Source organism: Apodemus sylvaticus, chromosome 1, assembly GCF_947179515.1.
Source record: "Apodemus sylvaticus chromosome 1, mApoSyl1.1, whole genome shotgun sequence".
NCBI lineage: Eukaryota > Metazoa > Chordata > Mammalia > Rodentia > Muridae > Apodemus > Apodemus sylvaticus.
Window position 1 is genome coordinate 29,195,153 of NC_067472.1, and position 23,809 is coordinate 29,218,961.

Below are 23,809 nucleotides of genomic sequence, written 5' to 3' on the forward strand. Positions count from 1 at the left end.
TGAGAAGATGAAATCCCCTTCCTGGTCAGGTACTACCTTGTGTGCTTCATAGGAATTGATTCTGCACAAAACTGGTGTCTTCCTCTATACCTTAAGACTCATTTTAATGTTCACATTCAATTAAGGATCCAACACCAAGGATAAATGCTCACACCAAGAACACTCACTACAGCTGAGCTTTCCTCCTAAGTGTATCTCAGACGTCAGCAACCCTAACATGTATGTCTAACTGTATCGGTCCCCTTCCCCTTTTTTTTAATTACTTCTTCTTCTTCATAGCCACTTCTTTCAACTAAGTAATACTGACTAAATACTCAGTAAATCTGGGGAAACAAAATACAAAATAGTCTAGTCTCTAGAAACATAAACCCAAATGGATAAAACATGGCTTGTGCTGCATAAGATCACAGAGCAAACCAAAAAAGCCAACAAACCAGGGGCTGGGGTAGGTGGTTCCGTTTACGTGTCTCATCAATGCCACAGAAATGAAGAGTCTGCCAATCTAACAACTGTAATCAGCTCAGTAGATGGCAGAGAAAGTCTTTCCTTACAGAATAATTTCCTAACCAAAGGTTTGAAGCAAAAGGTCTGTGGTTACTCATTAAAGAATGCTATTTCTACACAATAGAACTGAATTGCAAACCTTTTTCAGCATCTTGTTCTGTTTGTGGAAGAACTCTACTTTGATGTCACCACACACAGGCAATGGCTGAGGGAACTCAAAGTACATGAACTTGTCCTCCCGCCGAGTGGGTCCTGAATTGGAGGAATATATCTTCACCTTTAGCTGGCAGACTACAAACTGAGGATCTGCATGATTAAATACATATGGCATCATTTCACAAGAAACATCTTCAACACTCAAATTATCAGAAACTATTTTAATGGTAAAATAAACAAATATACACAAATGATAATTCTTCATTTTGACTGCTTAGCTAAAACAAATCAGTAGAAATAAAATATGTAAAAACAACCAATCTAAGTAAGGTGCTCTTCAATTTGAACCCTTAAGTAAAGTTCTATTACAGATATGAAAATCAATTGCTACTTCATAAACAGTAAGTTCTAAGATGAAACTCTAGCAACATATTAATAATAAAAGCTTTACATTAACATTATGCAAAAGACTCATCACAAACTACTTTAACCATAAAATAAACAATTTGCTGGAACTTTTGTGAACTGCAAACAAAGTGCACTTCATCCCTCAAGCAGCATTTGCTGAGTCACAGAGCTGGCTGTACTCCCCCTCCTACATCACAACTGTCTATAACACAGAACTGTCCTTAAAACATGGCTGAAGTCCCTAGAATCATCGTGACACCAACAGTCCAAGTCATCCTGTGAGAACCAATCACATCTTCTATTTCTTGTCCAGCTCTTCAGCTGTGCTTAAGTCACCTAATTCCTACTGCCTTATAAATATTCCTTTATACTTAATGCCACTCTCCAAGCTGCATGTGTTCTCCAGTGCTAGACTTTCTTCACGAAATTAAGATTTGTGAACATGGCAGTTATAATTTATGCATATGAATCCCATGAGTTGTATTTTCACATAACTTCAATATATAGTATTAAATCCCAGCACATAAATAACTAGAAAATTTTTAAAGATTAAAAAGAATCTAGTAGTTAACTATTTTTAAAAGTAGAGATGCAAACATATTGTTTTGTGACTAATAGCCAAACAAAACAGTTTAATCAGACAGGCAAAGCAGAACTGATAAAAAGTCAGTATCTCATGAGATTCCTGAGCAGAGCATTTCCTTGATACCTCCATGCCACCTTTGTTTGGCTTTTATATTGATACCTAAACTCTAGGAAGAAGATGAGTTCTCATCCTTTTTCCTTCTCAATGAACCTAGAGAAGTTCCTAGGCCAATTGCTTTCAATAGTCCATTGTGCCTCGTACTCACGTTTTTAAAATTATACTAATGTATTAATGTATTAACTTTCAGTATGAAAGTTCCTTAGACCTTTCCAACAAGCTATATAAATACATCAGGGGCCCTTAACAAAGTTGCCATAATCATGGGCAATCACACCTATCTGACAAAGAAATTGATTTTCTATATAAAAATTATTTTAGAAAGAACAAGTTAATTTCACCTAAGTATTTCATAGAGGCGAAAACCTAAAATCACTGGCAAATTGCAAACATCCGTAAAATAATATCAAGGGATTTTAATAAGTGATATCTACCTGATAGTAGGACATTATGCTGAAAATACAAATAAAATATCTTAAGTGTAAAACATGACTGACCACTCCCAGGTGGCACTTAAGACATTCAGTGTTAAAAAAAAAAAAAAAGTCAGAGAAAAAAGGTATTGCAGTAACCCAGTCTCAAAAGATCAATCATGGTATGTACTCACTGATAAGTGGATATTAGCCTAGAAACTTTGAATACCCAGGACATAATCCACAAATTAAATGATGTCCAAAAAGAATGGAGGAGTGGGCCCTGGTTCTGGAAAGACTCAGTGCAAGAGTATAGGGGAATTCCAGAACAGGGAAGTGGGAAGGAGTAGATGGAAGAATAGGGGGACGGAAGAGGGCTTATGGGACTTGCGGGGAGTGGGGACCCAGAAAAGGGGAAATCATTTGCAATGTAAATAAAAAATAAATAAATAAAAATAAAAATGAAAAAAAAAAAAAAGGTATTGCAGCAACTAGGCCTTCCAGGGCTGCATAAAATTCCTCCATATATTTGCCATACACATCTACTCTCCCTTCATTAAGTAGCTGCTTTGGGTCCAGGTATCAGACTTCTTATTTCTGAGCTCTGTAGCTAAGAACTCTAGCCAAGAACAACAGAAAAAGAGAACAAGATCAAAATGACAACAGTAGGTTGGGGGGGATGTAGACCAACAGCTGCTAAGTGAGGAGAAATTGCAAGCAGACACCAGTGTCATGACTTCATACTTAACAAGATTTCCTTATTTTACTGACAAGCAAACTCAGCAAGGAGATGACATGTCTAAGTCACAGGCTGAGGCTGGACCTCAGAGCTACACCCAGGTTTTCTCCACACATCCTGACTCACACACCCTTCTATATATTTGAAAGACGCCTCTGCAGCCTCTCTTTCTATCCCCAGGACAGTGAACAATGAAGGACCTGGTCATGGCCAGAGGCCATTCTCACACTGGTCTGTCAAAGCATCTTTCAGTTATTTTGTCAGAACAGAGACTACGTCTGGTGGTTGTAACATGGAGTATTTCTCCCATAAATATAACTGACTTCAAGAACACCAAAATTCAGTGGGTTAGCTTTCTTAACCCAAATGAACTGAACAACTGAACTAATTAATTCCAACTTTAGAAATTCAGTCCTTCATAAGTTTTAACCTGGTAAATTTATTTCTAAACTTTTATATATACATTTAGATATGGTTAAAAAAAATTTCCAACACACAGAAGGACGAGCGTTTAGAGCACTTACTGCAAGTTCCGCCACTGAACATTGGAATAGTTTCAAACATCATCTTGTGAAACAACAGTGCCACTGGTCTGTAATCCAGGTGATTCTTCAACAGGTAGCTATAATAATATACATAGCGCCTCTGACTGGGAATAGTTACTCCCTGATAGGCGGGGAGAGGGAGGAGGAACAACAAAAGAAAAGGAGAAGTCAAATTCAAAAGAAAAATTTCATTATACTAAATTGCTATAACTGAGTTAACCCAAAGTTTCTCTTAAGTGGCTAACACTTAAATCTAACTCAATATTAGAATAAATAAGAGCAATAATAAAAGAAAGGAAAATATATTCTTAAAATGTAGTTATTAAACACCTCATTTATTCAAATATTAAATAATGATTTGATCTATGAACCCAATTAGCGAAGACCACTGAGTATTCAAACAGACAGCAATGGTCTCCGTACTATAGCTACATATACCCAAGGTCCCTCACAAAGATGGATTTATTAGGCATATAAGTCTTCACAAACCTGCTTATCTACTTTCTAATCAAAAGCATATCAGAATCAGCACACTAGAGAGAAATGTGCTGCCTCTGCAGAAAAAGCGAAAATGAGATTCTGACCTTGGAGTCAAAAAAAGTATGCAGCTAAACCAATCAATCAATCAATCAATCAATCAATCAATCTCTACCTTTCCACACCCCTCATACACACACTCACGAGGCTGAGATGACCCAATCAGTAAGCATGAATGACCCAAAACCCATGTATTTTTTTCTTAGTTCTTTAACTATTTTGTGAATGTTTTGCCTACATATGTAAGCGTGCCATATGTATACCTGGTACCCACAGAAACCAGAAGGCATGCTATGGAACTGGCATTACGGATGTTTGTAAGCTGTTGTGTGGGTACTGGGAACTAACCTGGGTCCTCCGCAAGAACAAAGGTGCTCTAAACCATGGAGCTAGCACTTCAGCCAACCTACCCCATGCAGATAGACATTTTTACAAGGAATCATGTAACCATACATGTGTTTATAACTTCGGCACTGGGGAAGCAGAGACAGACAGATTCTTGGGATTCACAGGCTAGCTAGCCTAGTCTATTTGGTGAATTCCAGACAAATGAGAGACCTTGCTTGATCAAGATGGACGACACCAAAAGACGGATATCCGAGGAACATATGATCGTCCCTATACATACAGACACTCACAGACACACACACACACCATGTGAGTAGCAATTCATTCACTAATAAATTAGTATTTTTCTATTCACAATATAACAGTAAAAAATCAATATAAGGCAAATATTAAGCATTACATCTAACAGTTTAAAATAAACAGCGGTTTTGGCATAGCAGTACCCTCCTGTAATCTCAGTACTTGGGTACAACCAACAGCTTAAGTTAAAGGCCGGCCTGACCTATGTGAGGCTAAGTCTTACAAACACACTTATAGAAAATGGGTATTTTATATTAAGAAAAATGTATTTACAAATGCTCTTTAATTTACTGATGGAATCTAAACTTCTATTCTGCTAAGAACTCTAAACGTAAACACCCTTCTGCTGGGGAAGCAGAAAGCATAAAAGCTAAAAAGTATAAAAAAAACTATGATGACCAGCAGATGCAGGAATATGGTTTCTGGCCACACCCTCTTCCTTTCTGTCCTCCTCTGTCCCTCTGTTCTATATGTGTATCAAAATGGAAATGCAGTGATATACAACTTTAATCCCAGAGCTCAGGAGGAAGAAAGATGCTGGTGGATGTCTGTGTATTCCAAGCCAAACAGGGCTACAAAGAGAGACCCCATCTCAAAAACAAAAGGAACAAACAAAAATAGATATGATATAAACCACTTGAAATCATGATTGGCAATTTATTTTGGCTATGGTGAAATTATATTTGAATTCTGACAATATTTGCTTCTTTAAAAAATTAGTACAAAACATGAACCTTCTTAATAGAATTTGCATGAGGATAAAACAGTAAATTCAGTTATATAAAAGAAGTTAAAATAAACAAAATATACCAATACTAAGTAACAGTTATAGAAATGATAGTTGTATAAGTGTTAGAATAGGTGAAATTTTATTTCTTTATAGTTTTCTTTTTGTTTTTTTGAGACATGATTCCTCTGTGTGTAGCTCTGGCTATCCTGGAACTGCTCAGTCGACCAGGCTGGCCTCCAGACTCACAAACTCACAGAGCCCACTCTGTCTCCTGAGTCCTGGCATTGAAGGCCTGCAATGCCACTGCATGCAATATTTTCCTTTTTAAAAAAAGTAGTAAAGTCACACTAATTTGAAGAATTGTTACAAAGTATTAACCTTAAGGAGTCCCCTTAGTGTTGAAATGCAATGTAATTCATACTAGAGCACCTTATTAATGCAACTGCAGCAAAGCTGTCACTGCAGTTATGGAGGTCAAGCACAGCAGAGCTAAGCAAGGAAGGGGAATCAGTAGACAGGAGATGGATGAGGACAGTTGTTTTTAACGACATAAATTTCTGAACCACATTAATTCATTTCTAGTCAATAGATTAAAGAAAATCTAAGCTGTATAAAGCATGTGGTAGCACATGCCTGCAGTCCCAGCTCTTGGGAAGAAGAGGCACTCTGGGTCAAAGTTAACCCCTGGGCCACATAATGAGACCCCCAACTTTAAACAATTTATTTAAAAGAAACTCAATGCAAGTTGATACCAGCAGTTTGTCAAGTTAGTATTCGATAACGTTCAGATGGCAAGTGTCTTCTTCTCTGGTTTTTGGTATACATTTCACATTTGTGTGCAGTAATAAACAGCTCTCAACATTATGGGTGTTCTCAAGTGATGGAAGGACGCCAATTATCACAAGCATTTATACACTCGTCCTTTTGAAAAACGCTAGGTTGATCTGTAAGTAAGCAATGCTCAGGTAGACCATCAGCAGCTGTGTGGACAGAGCTCACAGGCAGTAGTAATACAGAGGGAAGCCTGCACCACGCAAAGGCTTAGGCTGCAGCAAGGCGAGGAGAAGTGCCCCAGCTAGGACTTAACTGCCTAGCTAAACACAAACGTGTACATTATTCATCTTTGAGTCAGTTACAAAACACTAGCTCTGTTTCTTGTAGTCAGTGTTCGATTTGCTAGTCCAAATAGTTCACGGTTTCCTCAGTTCACTCATTTATATTTTTGTTTTATTTTCTACTGGCAAATTATCTTAATATATCTTTCTTCAAATGGCTCAAAATTTATTTAAGAAAACAGCTTTAAATTTCCATAACGACTTGAGTTAAACTTTATAAACTGCAGCTCTGCTCCAGTGTCATCAAGAACAGGTAATAGGGTTGTCCTTAGAAGGCTCTGGGGTGTGTAGTCACTTAGCCACTAACCCAGTGGGCGGGTACTGCGAGGCATTTGGGGGCAGATTTTAGTACTTTCTTCAGTGTGTGCACATTTTACTTTGTGCCTCCTTAGAGTACATTCAAAATTTCTAACACTGTTTTCCTTTTCTAGCTTTTGCTTAACAAATTTGAATCTTTTTGGCACAGAAGTTCATAACAGCTCAGTGTCCATATGAAGTATCTGATGTATTAGTGTAAAATAACATCTTTGATCAGTTTTATGTTTTTTATTATAATGCTATTCAGATACTAAAAGCCTGTCACCTGGTTTGGAATTTTAGAAAAAGTAATTAGCATCAAGCAGACAAGGCTTAAACAAGAAGAATTAATGAAAAATACACTAGGAAAATTTCAAAGCAGGTGACAGGCTTTAGTATGTCATAGAGATCCACCTGAGTCTGCTTCCCAAGTGCTGGGGATTAAAGGTGTGTACCACCATGCCTGGCTGGCTCTTTGAAAAACAGACTTGAATGGAGGACATACATCTTTGAGTTCTATAATGCTGCCGTAAGACTACTATACTGGATTAGAATGGAACAATACAGTATGTAATCTATGTTCATCTTCTGTGCATTCAGAGTCTAGATGATAAGGTAAATTCGCAAATTAGATTTCTTAAAGAAATAGTTTTCTATTTGAGCAAACATTCCTAGTAAACTGGAAAATATTTTCCATGTCTAAACTTGTAAATAATATAAATGTTTCAGCCTAAGAAAGTATTTGCTTGAAGAGGGAAACCTACATTCTGAATGACCACAATAAATAACAAGCAGTAATTTAATAAACAAAAGAACATGGTTATTAATATTATGACAACAAACAGTAGTTATTGTAGCTATTTTCCAATATTCAAAACACATTTCTATTATCCCCATAACATTGAAAGATATATATTATCACATATTTTATGTTTTAAGACAGGGTCTCATTATATATACCCCAGGTTGGCCTCAAAGTGGGTATCCTACTGCTTCAGGCTCCAACAGCTGAGATTACAGGCCTCTGTGACACCATAGCCAACCATTACAACCTCAATTTCCCCCTGGGGGAGGGCTGGCCTCAAACATACTGCAGTATCTGATGGTGGCTTTGACTCCTGATCCTCCCTCTAGCTGCCAAGCGCGCTCTGCGGCCAGCCTAGCTGCCTCGACTTTAATAAGGAGTGAGTAGGACTGCACTTATCTTGCAAACAGTGTCAGACCTAACTAAATCACTCAGGTGACCTGAAAACAGGAATGCTATGTGATCTGAATGAAGCCATAACTTCTCGTAATTCAGTTCTTCCCTCTATGAAGAACCCTGAAGTTTGGAATATGCTTCTGTTCTATGAACTATAACTTACAGAATCTCTATGACAAAGGTAACAGATCATTTCTAGACAACACTCTTTTCCACACCTAGATTTTCTTTAGAAGCTATAGTGATAGTTTTGTGGTTTGGAGGTGTTGGGCCTATTCTTAAATTCACATACATGACTTGTAAGAAGATACCACTCAGTAGCAAAAACATTTGGTTCAAAAAAGAGATAGATGTGGGCTGAGAGAGATGGCTCAGTGGTTAGAGCACTGTCTGCTCTTCCAGAGGGCCTGATTTCAATTCCCAGCAACCATATGGTGGCTCACAACCATCTGTAATGGGATTTGATGCCCTCTTCTGGTGTGTCTGAAGAGAGTGACAGTGGACTCATATACATAAAATAAATAAATTAAAAAAAAAAAAAGATACACCCTTCAAACCAGGGAAATCAGAACCTGTTCTAGGAACTTCTAGTCAAATCGGTGTTCTTTTCCCATTGCAGTAAGTCAAGAGTGCAAGCCTAAAGCTATGAAACCATAGCTTGGCATTACATGCCAAGAACCTATCTGAATAAACATAGGCAAGAAAGAAAAAGGGAAGACTGTAGAAAGGAGAGATTCCTGACATCTACTGAGCATTTAGATCCAGACCTAACTAACCTTTTAGGTTATATTAGTCAATAAATGTCTCCCTCTGTGTCTTCTCCTTCTTGGGTTTCTCTGACCTTAAACTGAAAAACTCAACATCCAAGACAGCAACTTTTTTTTTTGTGTGTGTGTGTTAGTTTCTATTTTAGGAACAAAAAGAAAAGGAAAAAATTAAGTAGAGCTTAGTATAACATGGAGAATACAAGGTTCAAAATTAAGAAGCCAGGTTTTGAGTGACAAAGAAAGACTATAACTTAGGGCAGTGTGGTTCTTGCAGATGGGCTTCGTATTAAGTAATCGCTTAAATCTTTCAAAGCATAAAATAGCACAGTTTTATGAATCTACGGACTACTACGTAGCAGATAATAGCCCAAAACAGTATGCATCAGAAGAGAACACATGATAATTGATAACACAAGAAAATTACACTGAGTTTTTTGTTTTGTTTAACAACAATAACCATAGCTTGTTTGGTTTAAAAATAAGGACTAAGCAAGAAAATGTCCCGATAAGGGGATTTAATAAATAAAACAGAAAAAAAAAAAAAAAAACCTTGATTATAGGCTAAAAAGTCACTCCTCACTAAAAATAATGGAATCTCTTGAAATTAAGCTTAGCATTATTTTAGTAAAGTTGACAACTGAGTAGTGAGCTAATCTCTCTCTCTCTCTCTCTCTCTCACACACACACACACACACACACACACACACACTCAAAACACACACCTTTCTAATAACCAATTTGAAAGCAAAGAAAAACTGAAATCTTTTCAATCTTTTCCCTTAAAAGTTTAATAAAAACAATAAGCAGTAAGATTCTTTTACTTGCCATTGCTGGAGGGTGGAAAGAGCAGTGACTAAGTATGGTCAGTGACAGTGGCCTTTACTCTCAAGTTTGGGAAGTAAAACATTCCAAAAGCTGCACTCACTAGCATTCTGAAAGGGCCTTATTCTTTCTTTGTAGTTTAAATACTGCAAACTATATATTATAGCACTGAAACCCAAGAGCATTTGCAAATAGCAAAGAACAAGTGGGAACCAACCCCAGAAAATAATTTACAGCAGGCAGGATTAGGGAGGTGTGCGTGGTAGGGTGTCTAGTCAGTCAGGGTTTACCCTCAATGACTTTGAGCAGTTACTTCACCCTTGGGATAGTTTTTCTTTATAGGAAGTGGCAACTGTTGGCCTTCACTGCAATATTCACAACCTGAAGTACTGTTCCTACATTAAGAACACAGTGCTTTCATGGTCAGCTCGCATCTCCAACCTGCACCACGTCCAGACCTGATTATAGAACTTTGAGAAGCTAAGCAAAGTCTACAATTTTTTTCACAAGAGACCAAGTGCCTCCTCCTTTAACATAAAAGAAAGATGAAGATTCTGTACCAGAGCACAAATTTCTTTAGCTTCTTATGGTCCCTCTATAGTTAAAATTATGAATATAAGCAAAATAATACAGATAATTCTAGTACTATTAATCTGCTACACACTACAAAGATTTCAGTATTAATCTCCAGAGGTTCACACTTACAATCACAAAGTATAAATCCAGAAACAACAGACACAAGAAGTAGCAGAAGTGTAACCAGAGGGATTCCTAGCTAGCAGAGAGTAAGATTCCACTGTATATACTGCCACACTCTGAGTAATCAATTATATTAATTATACAATTCTGCTAGGAAGAATTTCTCAGTTGTACTAAGACAGTTTACCATACTCAGTTTGTTTCTTGAGAGGAAAGCAAGCTAAAACACATCCACCATTCCACTACCACTCTGACCCCCAGGCAAAGGAGGGGCCTTGTAATGTCTGTCTCATCGTTTATCCTTTGTTACTAGCACATTCACTATGACATTTCCACACAGAGGTACATGCCGTGCTGCACTTCCTTCTGAGTCCCCTCCTCCCTAAATAGTTCCTCTTCTGTATGTATGAGTGAGGCAGGCCACGCTCTTCCCTTCACTGGCTTCCTTTCAGATCTCTCCCTCCCCCAAAGGCCTCCTTCCTAGTTTGACAGTATGCATATGTTCAGTCTAGGTTCTTCCCTTAAGTTCTTCTTATCAGATTTGCTTTACTTAAAATAATGACTTCCAGTTCCATTCTCTTCCTATAAATGCCATTGCTTTTTTTTTTTTTACATTTAAAAGCTTTGAGAAAATTAAATTGCAAAAATTATAAGGAAATGTACAGCATTATATTTAAAAAAATGAGCAATCTCTCCCTAGAGATTTTAAGCTTAACCTGGAGATTAAACATTCCAAGATTTTAACTTGGAGGGTTATTAAACACTACGATTTGTAAAGAAAAGAATAAAACTGGGAAGCCTTTCAAAACTATCAGCAATAACTATGGAACCTTTCAGGAAAGCCTGTAAAGGTGTAATATCCTCAACAGTTTCAAAATGCCTTTTGCAGTTCAGAATCTCTAAGCTTGATAATAAACAAAGAAATTTAACAACACAGCAAGGGAGTTGTTTTTTGCTGTCACGAAATGACTAACACTGTCACAAATTCTGATCACAACAGTTCGCTGTTCTGGGCCTTGATGTCATCTATGAAGAAGTATTCCCGAGGTAGGGATATCTTAAAGCTTTTATCTGTATCTGGCTTTCTAATGCTATTGTAGCTTATATTGCAAAAGCAACCATTTAGTAAAACACTGCTTGGTCAACAGTATCTGTTCATAAATTCTTTGTTTTTAAATAATCTAAAGAATAAAGGTAGGAAACACATAAGGATTCTCTTTTAGGTCTGTATATAAACTTACCCAAAACACTTGTGTAGGTTTATTAATTATGGATCAGCTAAGCACAGTAGATCCTACCGATACGGCTGTAAGATGCTAAATTACTTAAAGTGTCTTAGTATAATGCAATAGCTAAACATCAAATGCACCTGCTACATCTCTGACAATGTGCACAGCTCTGCATCTTCTAGTTATATCAGTCTGTCACTTTCACCTGGGAGAAATGGCAAGAGATGGAAAGTGTCTGCTGCCGCGAACAGTTCTATGGAGGACACAGGCATTACTACATTTTACCAAATGACACTATAGGCTTCACATTTCACTCACAAAAAATACCTCCCTAGCTATCTTTTCACTCTGGCCCTACTTTGTAACATCTCCCGAGGCTTCTTGTCATTTCCACAAACACCCTCTCCTCCCTTCTAGAGGGAAACAGAACTGATCCCACCAGGCTGTAATGACTAGTGTGTCTTTACACTGGCAAACTAACATGAGACCTCAGCGCCTGACATGAGCCTCCTGCGCCTAACCTGGATTCCTGCATTTACTCTGGCCTGGAAGCAGAGAAACTCACAGGAAAGTTCAAACACCAGAGTCTTGCTCTAACCCTCAAACATAACAAGACAGACTACCAGCATCTCATCACTCTCTATACACGATGACAACTCTCAAGAAGGGAAGGAAGAAAGACAGGATGGGTGACAGCAGAGCTTAGAGAAGCCTAGACCATTCCACAACCATCATTTGTCTCAAGTGAAAAAATCCTTGTCTGAACAAACAGAAACAACGCAAAACAAAAAGGTCATGTAGTTTAACAAGATGACTCTGTCAAACAAGGTCTCAGGATGTAGCTTACTGGGAGAATGTCCATGTGTAAGGCCCTAGGCTCAATCTTCACCATCACAAAAGGGGAATAGGAGAAAGAGAGAGAAGAAAATAAAAACAACAACAAAAGCAAGCAAGCAAACAAAAACAGAAAAAAGTCAAGTAGCTGAGGTTCCTGGCAGGAAATGAGTCGCAAGACTTCAGTCAGATATTCTCATCTATTTCTCCAAAGCAAACATTGCTCTCTCAAAATATAAGGCAGGACATAGAAGTATCAGAAGTACCACTTACTAGTAATTGAATTCTTAGAGTAATCAGTGTGAAGTTTCCATCAAATATGTGCATGGCAATAAAAACAAATGAATACATAATCAGCAAATAATTTAAAGTCTTTTAAAGAAAAGGGTCCTTTTTGAAATTTTTTTTAAATGGTGTCATTTCCTTGCCTCCAATGGGTAGATGGATAGACAGATACACACCAATGGATGGACTGATAAATAAAATTTTTAATCCCCTTGAAGAAAGAGAAACTGCACCTGGTACTGGACACCTAGCCAACTACCTAGGGCTAGGGAAGTCATGAATCTTGAAAGAGAACCTACAACCACTAATTTACTAAATCAGCATAATCCATAACTATACTCTAAATTTATCTTTATACCAATAGGTAAGTGTAGTGCTTACCCCCCCATCAAGGAAATTTCTCTTTGTAGCACAAGGAGAACATTGCAGAAAACCAGAACAGTTCACAATGCGGAGTTGCAGAGACCAGTTCCAACTGACCCATCTACAAAACAACCCCTGCCCTACAGCTCGGGGTCATTGCAGAAGAAGGGCTAGAGTGTAAGAGGCAGAGGGCCAGGGAGTTTGCTGTGAGATTATCTACGGCAATATCAGAAGCTACACTCATCAGGTGTCATCAACATGACTACCAAACATGAACAGGACAGCAGACTTACTAGAATGGGAGAAAGCTGACCAGGCTAAACCCTAAAGGAAGATCTGCTGTTAACTAAGAAATGCTAAGAGGGAAGAGCATACCAACTGGTTCTCCAAATGATAAGCCTAAAAATATATCCACAGGTTGTATTACATATACATATACATACACACACACACACACACATATATATAAACATACTCACGATATAATTTATGATAGTTTCAAAAAATTGTATTGAAAAATCTTAATGTAAAAAAATTAAATAAAGCCTTTTGCTGCTGCGTCCACAGCCACGAGTGTGCTCAGGCTACAGAAGAGGCTCGCCTCTAGTGTCCTCTGCTGTGGGGAAAAAGAAGGTTTGGTTGGCCCAATGAAATCGCCAAGGCCAACTCCGGTCAGCAGATCGAGAACTGATCGAAGGTGGGCTGATCACCCGGAAGCCTGTGACTGCCCATTCCCGGGTTCGCTGCCAGAACAACACCTTGGCCCGACGGAGGGGCAGGCATGTGGGCATAGGGAAGAGGAAGGTTACTGCCAATGCTCAGATGCCCGAGAAGGTGACCTGGGTGAGAAGGTGAGGCTCCTGCGCTGGCTTCTCAGGAGATACTGGGAATCTAAGAAGACTGACCGCCGTATCTATCACAGCCTGTACCTGAAGGTCAGAGGGAGTGTATTCAAACATAAGCAGATTCTCATGGAGCACATCCATAAGCTGACCAAGACAAGGCCCGCAAGAGGCTGCTGGCTGACCAGGCTGAGGCTCGCAGGTCTAAGACCAAAGAAGCATGGAAGAGCGGGGAGGAACACCTCCAGGCCAAGGAGACCATCAAGACTGAGTCCAAGGAGGAAGAGACCAAGAAATAAAGCTTCCCCTGTCTGTACATAGTGGCCCGGCTGTGGCCTCACACAGATCAGTCATTAAAATAAAACAAGTCTTTGTCGGTTTAAAAAAAAAAAGGTTAAATAAAAATGGCTAGCTAAGAAGCCCTCCTGCCCCCAAGAACCCTCCATGCTCTGTAGAGCTTTCCGTACAGCTCCTCTGCTTCCCCTGCACTAGTAAGATGGACGATTTCTCTGCCCTGGACATTCACTACCACACTGGGTTTTCCATGGTTATGAAAAGTGCCCCTGCTGACGAACATTAATCTTAAATCATAGCGTACAAGATTTATCAGGAAAAGCCTAACACTGTGAAAGACCCAACTTCACGAGAGCCAAGACAGTCAAGGGAGAGTCTCAAGAGGCTTTGCCAACACAACAGACTGGAGGACAACGAAGCTCTCACTGACAAAGACCCACTGACAGCCAGGCGCCAGACAGTGCTGTGCTGTCAAGAAGTCTAATGCTAAAAAACTAAATGATCCATAATCTTTTCCTGTCCCACAGCTAATGATCTTGAAGGCAAAAAACAAAAACAAAAAACAAAACAAAACAAACTAATACATGACAGTATCTAGTCCTAGAGATTTTATCTGACACTCTAATTGGTAGCCTACTTTAACAGGTCAAAAACCATATATGTTCCATATTTCTTTCATATGTGAGATAAGACTTTTCATAATCTGTTTTCACCAATACTAGAGTAAAAATAACACTGGAGAGTAAAGATGATATAGGTTAAGAGTCACACAGTGGCAAGCTTTCAACTTGCTTATAAAGTTATATAAACCAGCCCTCCCATGGAGTTCACTATTGAACAGAACCAACCCACTTAGATACCTGCTTTTCTCACGTAAGGGGTATTGATTTTTCAAATGGGAGAAATGAGACCTAATTTGTTAGAGGTTCCTTTGTATTCTGTTTTAAGTCTGAGGACAAATGGAAGCTACCAACAACAATTTATGGCTATGTATATACAACATACATGTCAAATAACAGAACAAATATTTACACATTTCATCAGGAGTTGAGGAATTTCTAGCTTAAATTTGATTTTCCAGCTTATGACTTTTTTTACTGCATTAAAGATGTAATTTCGTAAACTCCCACCAACAAACAGTCTTGATACCCTTATACAAACCCAGAAGAGTTACAATGGCGAGGTTTAAAAGGCAGGTGAAAGAGAAGTACAGGACCCAGGACAGCTGCTGCAGCCACAGACCTTACTGTAATGGCCATGGCTCAAAGCTGAGCCAGATAAAAATCAGGGCTCAAAAAAAAGGAGGAGGAAGAATGGACTCGAAGAAGGGAGAGACAGAGGGAGAGGAGGCAGAAGGAAAGAGAGGTGGGGCACAAGTCCAAACTGAATACTAGAATCAAGTTCCAAATGTCTTACTCCCCAGAGCAGCCAAACCCTTCACACTGCACACTGATGTTGTCACTTACAATGTCTACACAAAGACTGTAACACAACTCAAAGGTTAAATGAGTTTATGATCTTGTGTTGGGCCACATTCACTGCTATTCTAAGCTTTCCAATTCACCTGAAGTAATACAGGCACTGTCCTTGGAGAAAGAGAAACAGGCAAAGAATCTTTGCATTAAACACTTCAATTCCCACTATCTAATGAAATGGGTGCTCTGAAAAAGCAGTACAAGAATTTGCTTTTGTTTTCAATAGTACTATATATAGACAAAACATGTCACTCACTTTCAAGAGTCATGACCAATGCCTCTTTGATTAGCTAACTATATTAGTAAATACTCCATCAGAAAATGTTTCATTTACCATCAAATTAAATACCATGCTTTACTAGATATCAGCATTCAAGTTGTCATCAAAATCCATTTTGTTTTCATGGATGCCTCTCAAATACTAGCACAATTTTTATTAATATGTGTTTTTATTTAATTAAATCTTATAAAGATTTCCAGTATAGTTAGTGATTAAGTCTGTTAGCATTATCAGAAAAAAGCAACATGAAGAGAAAAACTAAATGAACTGGTTACAAGCTTTGGAAGTATTGCATACATTTCTGTTTTCTGTAATGGTAGCACTTTAGAGGCCAGCCTCAACTCTATGGGGAAATGCTATCTCCACAAAAGGATGATTTAAAAATAGGTATTAGTCTTATTAAATGGAGATATGTACCAGAAGTTCTATTAGACAAGAAAAATAAGAGCTAAAAACCTAGACCACACAGAATAGCAGCAAGAATCAACAGCACACAATACTGTGAGCCTAGCACCTACTCCAGGTAGGTCTCATATTTTCTCAGTATAGCTAAGGAAGAGGGCAGGGACGCCAGAGATGAGATATACAAAGTGGATACAACTGTAACCGCAATATAACATTTCTCAAAATATCATGCATGCACTGCAAGTAGATTCAGACTTTATTTGTTGGTTACACCTCAATAAAGCAACAGGGAGAAAACCTGTTTCCCAATAAATTCTTGGTCCATAAAGAGGAAAGGGGGGAAAAGTAAACAGCTTACCTTTTTGTCTCTGGTCCTTACTTCTCCATAAAAATCTAGGGCCTCTTGTGCCTTTAAAAATTTGCCCCGATGCAATAAATATGCACAAATCATGACACCAGTCCGTCCCTTCCCGGCTTTGCAGTGAATCGCTGCAACATGATTGTCATCCTCACTTAGCCACTGGTCAAGATCTTCACAAAAGGGTTTGATAAGTTCTAGCTGTGGTGGGTTATGGTCTTCAAAAGGATACTGTGCAACTGTTGCAAAAAGATAAATCCCAGTGTAAGAAAATTTAAAATTTTTAATTAAAAAAACACAGGTTAACTTTAAAGTATAGATTATTAATAGAGTCAACTATGGAAAAGACTGACTTTTCTATCTCATAATAAAATTACTCGGGGACTTATTTTTAAAATGGTCTCACAAACATTATAATTGTGTATACATGACTTGAGATTAATCACAGAAAAACATACAACTGAAGTAAAGTTTACCAAATTAGATTTCAAATATTTTTCACATGAATTAAGAATCTAAGACATCTTTGTTCTCTACAGTCAGAGTTTGGTTTTTAAGGCAAGGTGCTACTGTCTAGAAGTTAAGACTTCAGTTCCATCACTACTGGTTTTTATCTTACTAGTATCTGTTTTGATTCTATCCTATTGAGATCCTTAAATCCTGGCATGAACTCTAGGGATGTAACTCAGTTTGCAAAGTGCTTGCTTAGTAGATGCTAAACCCTGGGCTCATCCCTGCTTTGAGTAAACACACAACTGAGGATGTGGTGCAAGTCTGTAATCCTAACACTTGGGGGTTGAAAGCAGGAGGATCACAGGATCACAAGTTCAAAGTCACCCTCAGCTAAACAATGAGTTCAAGGTCATTCTAGGACACTGAGACCCTGACTTAAACTTAAAAAAAAAAATCTTGGCGATATTATTGTTCTAATTATCTGCCATATTATCTAATATGTAAAAACCATGACATACCCTGAAGCAAGCCATCATAAAATGGTACAAAAACAATCCATTTACTCCTTTACAAAACAGGAAAGCTCTGTGGTAAACAATGGTATACTGCAATCATGAAGGGGCTGTAGGCCAGCTTCCACTTAATCATCTGTCTGACTGGGCTCCCAACCTCATTTCCCCGGTTGCACACAAAAACATTCAAGAGTCTGTTAAAAATCTACACTTAAAGCCAAGTGAACTTCAACCATGGCATGCTTCCTAATGAGCAGTAGCTTACGTCTTTCTATGCCCACAAAAGAAACACTCTCCAGAAGCTGTTCTCACTTACTCCTAGTGCTTCATGGTTCTGAGCAGATAGATCAGACAGACAGACAGACAGACAGACAGACAGCCGCGTCAATAAGATCCTTCTATCCTAGTTCAGTCTACGGACCTCTCCAACTCTTCTGTGATTTAGTTTTCCTGAAAATAGATAGGTCCTAAAGAACAACTCTAAAATTGCCAAAGGCCATTCGTAAGATTTTTATCTCAATAATCTTGATAATTATCACCAGGCAGTGAAAGACAGTCTATCTGTAGTTACACAGTATGCTATGGTTATGTTTATACATACCTCTGCAGTTAAATTTGGCGGTGTCATAATGTCTCTCAGCACATCTACAAGAAAGTTTAAATGTGGCATAAAGTTACCTTTTACACTTGGAAGTAAGAGTATTAATATTACCAACATTTATCCACCCTCTGTAACATGCCAGGCATTGTGCTGTTTTACAGTCACTATTTTGGTTAACTTCAAGAATTCTGAAGTAGGTACTATTATCATTCTTATACTTAAGGAGGCCAAAGCTTAATAAATAGATGAAACACATGCATGCAATTTGTGTGCACATATTTGTTCACACATTTTGTGACATCAACATGCAGCACTACAAATTCAACTGCACTGACCCTGTAACTTCTTGAAGACTGTACATGGCTTTAGAATAAATTTTTTATTTCACAAATACCTATGAATAGCTCTCTTAATATTATCTTTACCTGACAGATGATCACATACAATTTTAAACCATTATTTAAAACACACATGTTAAAAACAGAAAAAGAACAAAGACAATGTAAAAGACAACCAAATGATACTAACTTACTTATTAACACAATGCTTACTAAAAAGTGTAAACATTTATATATGCAAATGTAATCATTCCCAACGATCCGTCAGAGTACAAATTTTAATATCAGATCACAATAAAATAACTAAAACCCATTGATAGTAAAATACTGACACCATAAGACAAATACTTAGCTTTTCAATAACACTAATCATTGCTACTGTGCAGTAGTAACAGGCTATGTAATAAATATCAATAGGCTCAAGAGGGCATCCTATTAGTGGGGTCAGAAGCATCCCGATGACTCCAACTAACGATGAAAGCAGACACTTAAGCACTATTAAAATAAGTTGGGAGTGTTACCACAGGCTGTAATCCTAGTACTTTAGAAGAGTTACAGGGGAAGATGTATCTTTAAGATTAGCTTTTGCTATTTAGTGAGTCCTAGGCCAGCCTGGGATACAAGACCCTGTCTCAAAACAAACAAACAAACAAACAAAATTACTGAAAAATAAAAGGTAGTATTTTAAAACAAACTTCCATAACTCCTTCACCCACATCTCAAACCCCAAAGTTATAAATAGATAATCTCAACTCAACAGAACCCAACCTGAGGTTGCTTAACAAACACACCTGCTGAGTACTAACTAATCCACACAGTGGATAACACAAAAGATATGGATTTTTTGTTTGTTTACCTTTTTGGTTTTGTAAAAGCTGAAATTTTCTATGTACTGAAATAAAACTGATCCAAGACTTCCAAACAAACAGCTGTGGGCCTGCACCGTGCATCTGGAATCTGCACAACTCAACTATATTTCAAAGGCCAGTTCACATGAAGATTGAACAAAGTAATCATAAATTACAGCCCTATGGGTCAGACCTGAGGCAAACCAACTTCTGTAATATCACACACACACACACACACACACACACACACACACACACACACACACACACATTTTTCTTTTAGTGTATTACCTGATGTACTGTTTTGCTAAGAAAAAATTTATTAGATAAATGACTTGCATCCCTGCTAAATAATCTTTTGTGTGCTTACGTAAAGAAGAGGCAGGAAGAAGGAAACTGACACAGACACAAAGAGCACATTTGTATTCTCTTTTCTTCCTCCATCTTTGGTTTTTCTCTGAGTCAGGATCTTATAGACCCAAGACTGGCTTTGAACTCCTCCTCCCTTCACCTCCAAAGTGTTAGAACTCCATGCAGGGCAGCCAGGTTGTGCTCTTCTGAGAGGTGCAGTGGTAAAGAGCCCACAGTGGAGCACAGTCAGGAATCATGGATACACTCAGGAAATGAACAGAAGCTAGGCACATATCCTAAGAAACTGGTTGTTAGTTTCCTACAAGTCAGTTTTCTCAGTTTGCCACACTTTCTGGTTGCCTGGTTTCGGGTCTAGGATCAAGGATCACAACTGCCTAGCAGAGGTGAAATGGGAAATGAAAGGGGAGGTGAAGTGAAGGGAATGGGAGGGGAGATGAGAGAGGGAGGGTCCCAGAGGGTCCCCACCCCAGAGTAAAACAGAACACTCTGAAAAGTTTGGTTTAAAGAGCACTGCTTAAGATCACCATTACAGCCGGGCAGTGATGGCTTTAATCCCACACCTTTAAACCTAGCACTCTGGGAGGCAGAGGCAGGCGGATTTCTGAGTTCGAAGCCAGCCTAGTCTACAGAGTGAGTTCCAGGACAGACAGGACTAAACAGAGAAACCCTGTCTCGACAAAACCAAAAAACCAAAAAAAAAAAAAAAAAAAAAAAGAAAGGAAAATAAAAGAAAAGAAAAAGATCACCATTACAAACTGGTTGTCATGTATCAGATAAGGTGATTTGGAAAGGAACATGACAACTCAAGTCTACAGCATATGAACACCTTACAACTGACATTCATGTTTTCAGCCCCACAATCGTGTGACAGTTTATATCGCCATTGTATATATAAGGAATATGTATATATATGAAAAAGCTAAGATTTGGAAAGGCCTTAACACACTTTCCTAATCACAACATGCAATCACCGGGGGACAGGAACTCAAGCTTGGTTTCCTTGCTCAACAAAACCCAACAACTTCTATTACTGTTTCATTCAACATCACAAAAACACTCAAGTCTTAAATGAAAAGGCAGTGACAGATTTTACAGCACAAACATGAACATTATTTGTCACTGCAGACAGACCTAAAAATTGGCTTTGGAAAGGAAAAAAAAGCATAGGGTAAACATAGGGTCTGGGGGGCACTTGCCGGGGCTGCCTGTGCAGCGGTGCTCAAGAGAAATGGTCAGAGGGCAAAGAAGAAAACTGCTACCTTAGTTAAAATCTCTGCTATATATCCAAAATTCACGTGGGAGTTTCTTTTAAGTTTCTTATGGCATGTTAGCAGTAAGTCATGCCACATACAAAAATGGAAGACAGCAAATAACAATTTGGATTTAAATTTTTCTTTATATAAAATTAGAACTTAAACAACATTTTTGTCCTTACCTTAAATTGGTTTATATGAAAAGAGAAATGGGAAAAAAAAAAAAAAAAGACACAAGGAAAGGAGAGGTTTCCCAAGGTGGCAATAGAAAGCAAGGGAGGAGTAAAACCAGAAAGACAAGCACAGACAACTGGGCCTGGCCAGAGAAGTACAAGGTAGGACGCTCTGGTCTTCACTCTAGTGTTTTACAAAGGAAATCCTAACATAAAAAGAACTCAGTTAAATGTTTGCCAAGGCCGGGCGGTGATGGCGCACGCCTGTAATCCCAGCACTCTGGGAGGCAGAGGCAGGTGGATCTCTGAGTTGGAGGCCAGCCTGGTCTACAGAGTGAGCTCCAGGACAGCCAGGGCTACACAGAGAAACCCTGTCTTGGAAAAAAACAAAAAGCAAAAAAAAAAAAAAAAAAAAAAGTTTGCCAAGTATGTCAAATATTCACTAAAATAAAATAAAAACTTAAAATCTTCTATTCTCTGAACATGGAGCAACAAAAACTTAAAAAAAAAAAAAAAGAAAAAAACTCCTATAAAAACTGATTAATGTTGCCCTTTCTCTGATTATTTTGCTATAAACAGATAAGCTAGTGATTATCTGAGAGCTTACATTGCTAGCTCTTCAATCATATACAACAATGCTGCCCCAAAAGGTTTCACCAACTACTAATTATCCAGATGTCCAGTGAAAAATACTTTAGGATCTTCACACGTCTACATTTTCCAAGGGAAAAAAAATACAAACTACATGTAATTCCTATCCTACGACAAAAAACATCTGCTGTGGCTAGTCTCACTTGCCTAAATCAGATAGGTAGTAGACACGGGAGATGGGGTATCCAAATTAAAACACTTGACTTTGTAAGTGTTGAAACTTTTGAAGCAAAACGAAGAACTAACAAACAAACCACTAAAAGGGACTCTGGTACAAACAGTGGGCAGTCTGTAGGCCTAGTTCCCTGTAAGAGAAGGAGGTGCTGCTAACAGGACCCTTCAGGTCCTCTGCCATTCTGAAAGCCTCGGCTCCAGATGACAAGGGAGTAAGTTCATATGCACTAAAGACTGCTCTCAACTAATACAGAGACAGTTCATTAAACTGGAAATCAAATGCTTAGAAACTCAAGTCAAGTTCCTAGGCCTCCCCAACGCCACCTCTAACTATACTAAAATACAACAAAGGAGATAGCATAAACCTAATCTCTAAATTCTATGAGCAGGAAGTCACTATACACAGGAATGAAAAGAATTTCCTCCCTGTGCTTTGGATATGTTAAACAGGCATAAAATTTCAACTCAGGAAGATATATCTTCTAGTGTCTTTCTCCTTCCCTATTGGGACCTCTCTAAATCCCCAATCCTGACAGTGTGAGTCCGAAATGATTCATTTTAATTAATTCCAGCTTTCAACAGTTTTCCTTTTTCAGTCACCTTCTGAATGCAGCTATTCAAAAACAGTTTGTGGTTCTCCTATCCACCGTTTATGATTGCAACCCCACCTAAGTCGGCACACACCACCATTTGCCCAAAATGAGCTATATGCCATATCTCAAACACCACCAGGCTACCAATCTCCTGACTTGTCTTGGTCCATCCTCCCAGATCTAATAGATGACTATTGATTTTGATTAGTAGAAAAGCCATGGAAATATTTCAAGATCTTCAAATTTATGTTTACAAAGAAATAATCCTTAAAATTAAAAGAAATAAAACAGAAACTCTTGTTAGTCTCACAGGTATATAACAAGCAAGATAGAAGAAAGAAGGTATCAGAAGTTAATCACAGCCCACACATCTAGTCTTTTATAGAGGCTTCCTGTGGGGCCAGCTACTCTGTCTCCTGCCCTCTCCTGCTCCCACCTCCTTTCACAGAGGACCAGAGCTAGCTTTACCAGCACTCATCTGCATGTGTCACCACCATGGCTGCACCTTTCTGAATCTGAAGTCAGCAAAAGCGAAGAGAAATAATATTGGTAACTATTGCACATGAATACTTGGAAGTCTTATCAAAACAGAAATATCATTAAAGACTGTCAGAATAGAAGCAACCTCTAGCACTCTTAACAAGACACAGAAAATCCTCCATCCTTCTAGGTAACAATTCAAACAACCACTGGAAGCAGAACAGAGAACACTTGCATTTATATTGACAAAGTGTACAGAAAATGGTTAATTGCTAACTGGTAGTCTACCATTGTATAACATTCTCCTGTTATATAAATCATAGACACAGAAAATAAAAGGACATAATAGAAAAATAATAATTTATATCTTTTAAATTTTTAAAAAATGCTCAGTATTTGGAGAAAAGTTCTAATGGGCAATCCCTCAAATCCTACTCTAGATAACTAAACAAAGCCGCATAACTTATTTACATTACACACAGAAAATATTCAAATAGTTGTTTCAGTACATTGATCAACAAGCACAGAGGACACAAAGGTCCATCCACCCTGGAGTCTGTCTCCACAGAAGCCATAGTTAACACTAACAGCAGCTCCACTCCACTCCGCTGTGGATTAATTTCAAATTATCACATGATTATGGGCTCAAGGATGGGCTAGGTGCCAAGTCTTTTAAAGCAGATCAAGTAACAGGAGTCTGTGCCATGGCTGC

At 38.3% G+C, this 23,809-nt stretch overlaps 1 protein-coding gene across 1 annotated transcript in view; it reads right to left on the reverse strand.

The window, feature by feature from the left end:
• The window catches only part of Pten (phosphatase and tensin homolog), a gene marked incomplete at its 5' end in the record, with an annotated part of 60,994 nt that overhangs the window by 6,690 nt on the left and 30,495 nt on the right, over nt 1–23,809 (reverse strand). The window contains 4 exons of the mRNA XM_052172352.1: nt 644–810; nt 3,448–3,589; nt 16,650–16,888; nt 18,216–18,259. Coding sequence (XP_052028312.1) covers nt 644–810; nt 3,448–3,589; nt 16,650–16,888; nt 18,216–18,259 — 592 coding nt within the window. The remainder of the gene's footprint in view (nt 1–643; nt 811–3,447; nt 3,590–16,649; nt 16,889–18,215; nt 18,260–23,809) is intronic.